We start from the raw sequence: 6,978 nt of genomic DNA, 5'->3' as shown, positions 1-6,978 counted from the left end.
AAGTACTCAAGGTTCTTATGGGAAAAGAAGCGAGGAGTCCTGTGGCACCTTATAGACTAACTGAAGTGTTGGAGCATAAGCTTTTGTGGGCAAAGACCCACTTCGTCAGATGCATGTAGTGGAAATTTCCAGAGGCAGGTATAAATATGCAGGCCAGAATCAGGCTGGAGATGACAAGGTGGATCCAATCAGGGAGGATGAGGCCCACTTCTAGTAGCTGATCTGGAGGTGTGAATTCCAAGAGAGGAGAAGCTGCTTTTGTAGTTAGCTAGCCATTCACAGTCTTTGTTTAATCCAGAGTTGATTGTGTCAAACTTGAAGATGAACTGTAGCTCAGCAGTTTCTCTTTGAAGTCTTGTCCTGAAGTTTTTTGCTGCAGGATCTTTTGCTGCAGGTTCTTATGGTAAGTTAAAAATCAATACTGGATGCCAAGCTCTCTCAAGATGGCGATGCCAATCTTCAAATGCAGTTTGGATTGCGATGAGCTAGGTGTCCAGTATTCCATAGTTCATCTCAGCAGGGACGAGTTCTTGAGAATAGAATGCACAAGGGTACAGAACTGATTGGGTCAGGGTGTGCCAGAATCAGGGCTGGGGTGAAGGTGATCTTGAGCTGGTCAGAAGGAAGCTAGGCTTCAAGTGACCAAGTAAACGAAATGGCTTTATGGGGGGATTATCTGTTCAAGGAAGTTGGCTGTCAGTCACCTATAAAAATTTGCAGAGTTGAGGAAGCGCTGAAGTTCTCAGAGAAGACAGGGAGCTCTCCAGTCATGCATGGTTTCCATCTGCTATAGGTCCATCTGAATATCCTCCAGGGAGATTATATGGAACCTAAAAGTTCAAAGGTGTCCTGGTCAAAGGTACATTTCTCTGGTTTGGCAAACAAACCAGTCTCTCCAGGACAGAACAGGCAGTGCTGCGCCGGGTTGGCAGAAAACACCAATATCTCACTAGGATAAGATGGTCACACACAGTCCAAAATGTCTCTGAACGTTCTGTTTATGAACTATTCGAATGTTATGAAGATGCTAGTTAAGCCAAACAGCATTACTGAGCATTCTAAATACCCATATTAGGTACAAAAATCAGTCTTCTATTTGTCCCCTGGCCTTATGTGCTCTAGATGGTACATCTCCCTAAAACCTAAGTGAGTTCATCAAGCGGCCCAGCAGTTCCAAGATGAGAGACAAGAGATACCAATTACAAATAGACACCTGATTCAATGCACGATAGTCTATGCAGAGGCACGGTAACCCATCCTTTCCTTGCACAAAGAGGACTTGTGTCCCTGCTGAAGAGGTGGATCACTGAATGACTCTCTTTGTGAGCTTTTCCAAGATATGCACGCATAGTGCCTCCATTTCCGATTCAGGCACAGTGTAGATGTATCCATAGGGCACCAGTTGCAAACCCTATAGGAGGGTAATGAATCCACATTCATATTTTCCAATACACCCACCTTTCTCGCTATTACCTGGGTTGCATGTCACCTCCGGGGGAGCAGGTCAATTTCTTGGAGGTACATTTTCTGGCAATATTTAGGGGAAAAGCTAATGTTCCTTCACCACCAGGAGCCACACAGGTCACGTCACTCCAGCCAAAGAATGCCAACAATTATTGGGAAGAATGGAAATTGGATCCTATTAAAGTATATTGGTTCCGATGCCCTTCTACTATAAACGTTAAGGAAATGGTCTCTTGGGTCACCAGTCCTATAAAGTTGACAATGCCATCTATCTTCACCACTTGTGATGGGATTTGCTGTACCTGCCCAAAGACCCACAACCTGGGCAGCAGATAGAAATGCAGAGACCCCTGGTTTCTAGGTCAGGTTCTACTTGAGAGGTGAGGGAGGTTCTAGAGCCCGGAGCTCCGGTGATGCCCAGACTGTACCCCCTACCAGGCCTAGATCGGTCCATTTCCCAAGCTCTTTGGAGCTGGACAGGAGAGATCTGGGACCTTATGTTGTGCATGATTAAAACAACGTAAAGAAGATCTCAGCTAGTCAGGGTTCCCTTTCCCTGCCATTCTAAAGTGAGAGCTTTAAGGCTTTGGGGAAATCAAGAGCACTGATTGTCTGCTTAAGATGAACAGTTTAAATGCATCCAAGATTTACCTCCTTAGGATGTGAAGTGGGATCCCACTGCAGCTAAAGAAGCTAGCATATTCTTTTGATTTCCATCATTTGTCATCAAGTCAGCCAGAATGACTCAGATACCACCGTGATGTGATGACGGAGGAGGTAGGTATGTGAGGTGAGAAGATAAAATTCAGAGGGAGAGAGTAAAGAGAGAGGTACATAGTGAAGACAACAAGAAACACAGAGCTGTCTAGCAGATACTACATATTCTAAAATGATTCCACGGAATTGGTCTGGAAAGCCAGAGTGCAGCTCCAAAACTATAAAGTGTGGCTCAGAAATAGCCTTCTTCTTTAATACAGACCCATGGCTCCTGAGGGTATGTCTACACTAGAAAGTTAGTTCGAACTAACGGACGTTAGTTCGAACTAACTTTCCTATGCGCTACACTAGCGCTCCGCTAGTTCGAATTTGAATCGAACTAGCGGAGCGCTTAGTTCGAACTAGGTAAACCTCATTTTACGAGGACTAACGCCTAGTTCGAACTAGCTAGTTCGAACTAAGGGCTGTGTAGCCCTTTAGTTCGAACTAGTGGGAGGCTAGCCCTCCCCAGGTTTCCCTGGTGGCCACTCTGGCCAACACCAGGGAAACTCTATGCCCCCCTCCCGGCCCCGGACCCCTTAAAGGGGCACGGGCTGGCTACGGTGCCCGTGCCAGGTGCAAGCCTGCCAGCACCCAGCTATCAGACCCTGCACCTGGCACGGCACAGAGCCACCCACCCGATGCCCCCCAGCCCACCCCCTCTTGCCGGGACCAGGCTGGCGGCTCCCGGGAGCTTGCCCTGGACCGCAAGAGGCGGGCACCTTCCTGGGCTAGTGCGGACATCGTGGACCTCGTCCACGATCTCCGCACTAGGCACAGGAAAGTGGCCGGCTAGGGCAGGAGAGCTGCCAGCCTGGCCACCCAGGACCAGGTGTGCATGAAAATCAAGGGGGTCCACTGAGACCCCCGACCCTGAGCCCTGAGCTTACAATGGCCGTCCTGGGTCAGACCAAAGGTCCATCTAGCCCAGTAGCCTGTCTGCCGACAGTGGCCAACCCTAGGGACCCTGGAGGGGATGGACCGAAGACAATGACCAAGCCATTTGTCTCGTGCCATCCCTCTCCAGCCTTCCACAAACTTTGGGCAGGGACACCACTCCTACCCTCTGGCTAATAGGACTCCATGGACCCAACCTCCATCACTTGATCTCACTTCCCTTTCAACTCTGTTCTAGTTCTAGCCTTCACAACCTCCTGCAGCAAGGAGTTCCACAGGTTAACTATTTGCCTTGTCAAGAACAACTTTCTCTTACTAGTTTGAAGCCTGCTACCCATTCCTTTCCTTTGGTGTCCTCTAGTCCTTCTTTATGGGAACTCATGAAGAACTTTTCTGAATGCACCCTCTCCACCCAACCCCTGCTTTTAGAGACCTCTATCCTGTCCCCCCTCCGTCTCCTCTTTTCTAAGCTGAACAGTCCCAGTCTCTGTAGCCTCTCTTCATCTGGGACCTGTTCCCAACCCCTGATCATGTTAGTTGCCCTCCCCTCTCCCAGCCTTTCTCTTCCCCTCTCCCACCTCCTTTTCCCAGTCTCCCCCAGTTTTTTTCAATAAAGACAGAGTCAATGTTGGAAGAAACGTTATCTTTATTTTGTACATCAATAAGAAGGGGGGCTAGGGAAGGGCAAGTGGAAGGAGGTGAGGGAGGAATGGGGTACGAGCCCCCGATGGGGAGGACTGGGCTGGCTCTGCGGGCTTCTGGGGGTGGAAGCTCTCCTGCAGCCCCCCAATTACTCCCTCTCCCCAGATGGCAGCCTGCGGCAAGTGCAGCCGGGCTGATGGCCGAGTGGTGTGATGTGCCCAGTGTGGGCACTCAGGGCACTCCAAGCCAGAACTTCTTTGCAAGCGGGGCACCCCTTAGAACTGTGTGTCCGGGGTGGGGGTCGGGACCCTTTAAGCACAGCCCTCGGCTAGCCTGAGACAGTATCTCCATGCTCTAAGTCCTCCTTTTATGCCCTGCCGGCACTGCTTCCGGCCATCATTAAGCCCTGTTCAGAGTCCACTCAATGTGGACTTACTAGTTCGAACTAGCAAAACGCTAGTTCGAACTAGTTTTTAGTTCTAGATGCGTTAGTTCGAACTAGCTTAGTTCGAATTAACTAATTCGAACTAAGTTAGTTCGAACTAGCGCTGTAGTGTAGACATACCCTGAGAGACTAAGCAGTGGTCCCCAACGCAATCTGGGCTGGCCCCGCTCCCGGGTGTGCGGCAGGTGCCAGTCCCGGGCACATGGGAGACGCTGCCCCGGGGTCGCAGCACATGCCGGTGCCGGCCCTGCCCCCGGGTGCGCGACACATGCTGGTGCCGGCCCCGGGCGCATAGTGCCTGGGCAGCCCCTGCCTGGGGTCACGGCACATGCCGGTGCCGGCCCCAGGTGCGGCGCATGCTTGGCCCTTCCCCCAGGCCCGTGAGTGGCCCCGGCCCCAGGCGCCTGGCAGCCCCAAAATGTTGGGGACCACTGGACTAGAGGTCCCATCATGCAATGTTCCTTCTTGATCCAAGCACGCAGAGCATTTCCTATAGGAAGCACTTCTATATTTAGTATGGAAGGACTAAACATTGCTCCATTTTATTTAGGGTGGCCATCTAGTCTAACAAACTGTTCACTCAGTCCTATTTATTTTGCAGATGCGAGTGCTTGTGCCAAGTGCCCTGAGGATTTCTGGTCCAACGAAAACCACACCTCTTGCATTCCGAAGCAAATCGAGTTCCTGTCCTGGACTGAGCCCTTTGGAATAGCTCTGACTCTCTTTGCTGTGCTTGGAATTTTCCTGACCTCATTTGTTCTGGGGGTCTTCACCAAATTCCGCAACACACCCATTGTCAAGGCCACCAACCGGGAGTTGTCCTACCTCCTCCTGTTCTCCCTGCTGTGCTGCTTCTCCAGCTCACTGTTCTTCATTGGCAAGCCCCAGGACTGGACTTGCCGCTTGCGCCAGCCAGCCTTTGGCATCAGCTTTGTCCTCTGCATCTCCTGCATCCTGGTAAAGACAAATCGTGTCCTGCTGGTTTTTGAAGCCAAGATCCCTACAAGCCTCCATCGCAAATGGTGGGGCCTCAACCTGCAGTTTCTTCTGGTCTTCTTGTGCACTTTTGTGCAGATCATCATCTGTGTGATCTGGCTCTACACAGCTCCCCCCTCCAGCTACCGGAACCATGAGCTGGAGGACGAGATCATCTTCCTCACCTGCCATGAAGGCTCCCTGATGGCTCTGGGCTTCTTGATTGGTTATACCTGCCTTCTGGCTGCCATCTGCTTCTTCTTCGCTTTCAAGTCTCGGAAGCTGCCTGAGAACTTCAACGAAGCCAAGTTCATCACCTTCAGCATGCTGATCTTCTTCATTGTGTGGATCTCCTTCATACCTGCCTATGCCAGTACCTCTGGCAAGTTTGTCTCAGCTGTGGAGGTGATTGCCATACTGGCTGCCAGCTTTGGGCAGCTGGCCTGCATCTTCTTCAACAAAGTCTACATCATCTTCTTTAAGCCCTCCCGCAACACCATTGAGGAAGTGCGCTGCAGCACGGCTGCCCATGCCTTCAAAGTAGCAGCCAGGGCCACGCTGAGACGGAGCAACGTGTCACGCAAGAGGTCTAACAGTCTGGGTAGTTCCACAGGCTCCACCCCCTCAACCTCCATCAGTAGCAAGAGCAACTACGAAGACCCCTGCTCTCTGCCGACTTCACTTGCTCCTTAGAGAAAAACACCAACGACACGGCTCAGATGAAGCCTCCACACCTTCTTGCTAATGCAGGCAAAGAGACACTCACCACCAAAGGTCACACAGGAGGCAGATTGTCAGAGGCTACATCTAGGGACCCTTGTACTGACACTGTGTTTGGTTTAAAGAAATCAGGATCCGGACATCTTGAAAGGACAAGTGAAAATCTTCCCCCAGCTGGGATTTGTCTACTGCCTTGCCATTGTCAGTCCTGCCTGCAGACTGCAGCTCAGTTGGTGTAGGTAGGGGGTTAGGCAATTTCATTTTACTCTGCTTTTATGCTGATGTATAAAACCCCTCTTCCCCACTGTGTATAATAGTCCCTCTGTAGACTACATGTGAGATCTCTAACCGTGTTAAGACCAAGGAAAGGACTTGGCTTTACTAAAACAGGATTTGCAGTTTGACCTGAGGAAAGGGGTCCTTTAAAAATACAACAAATAAAGACATAAATATTCCGAATGCTTCGTATAGCCAACAGTCTGAACATGTAAAGTATTTAATAGGACAGGTGGTCCTCCCTGGTATGTATATAAGAAGATGTTCCAACCCCTGCTTCCCGTGGCTGCCAATGTGAGCGGTAGTGAATGCCGGACAGTGTTCTTCACAGACATCAGTGCATTAGATCAAGTCACAAGTGTCCTGTTGGTCTATGTCTGTTAATACATCACCTCCAAGTTGCCTTTTTTAGTGGAAAGGGGTAACAGCTTGCTCCTGGGGCAGAATGTTGTAAGAGCTCAGTGAGATGTATCCTTGAGTTACTAGATCCCTATGCTCAATGAAGTGTCTCTCGCGCTCTCACACACTCTCCCAAACACACACACACACTCATTCACAGCCACGCATTCAGACAGGCGCACACACACACACACACACACACTCACTCACTCACTCAAGCTAATCAAGATGGGGAAACTGCCCCTCAAAAGTGTGTATGTTTGAGGGTAGCTAAAGGAAAAATGAGCATTTGAGGGGCATACATAGACAAAAGGCTCGGTGGAGTATAATGGAAATGCATATGGTCAACCAGATGATTTGGGTTTTGTGCCAAGTGAATATTTTGGAGCAGCGAGGCTTTTGGA

The 6,978-nt window shown here is 50.1% G+C and overlaps 1 protein-coding gene across 1 annotated transcript; it reads left to right on the top strand.

The window, feature by feature from the left end:
- Positions 1–4,665: 4,665 nt before the first annotated feature.
- On the top strand, positions 4,666–6,689 carry CASR (calcium sensing receptor). Its single transcript, XM_075919804.2, has one exon. The coding sequence runs from the start codon at positions 4,721–4,723 to the stop codon at positions 5,870–5,872; it is 1,152 nt and encodes a 383-aa protein (XP_075775919.2). The 5' UTR covers positions 4,666–4,720; the 3' UTR covers positions 5,873–6,689.
- The last annotated feature ends 289 nt before the right edge of the window (positions 6,690–6,978 follow it).

The sequence above is a fragment of the Pelodiscus sinensis genome, chromosome 1 (genome assembly GCF_052426305.1).
Source record: "Pelodiscus sinensis isolate ZL-2025 chromosome 1, ASM5242630v1, whole genome shotgun sequence".
In the NCBI taxonomy this organism is placed as follows: Eukaryota; Metazoa; Chordata; order Testudines; family Trionychidae; genus Pelodiscus; species Pelodiscus sinensis.
The sequence above is the reverse complement of the archived record's forward strand: the minus strand, read 5'-3'. Positions and strand labels throughout refer to the sequence as shown.

Excerpts from the sequence above, each read along its gene's own strand:
- CASR (XM_075919804.2), top strand. The coding sequence starts at position 4,721 with ATGGAAGGACTAAACATTGCTCCATTTTATTTAGGGTGGCCATCTAGT.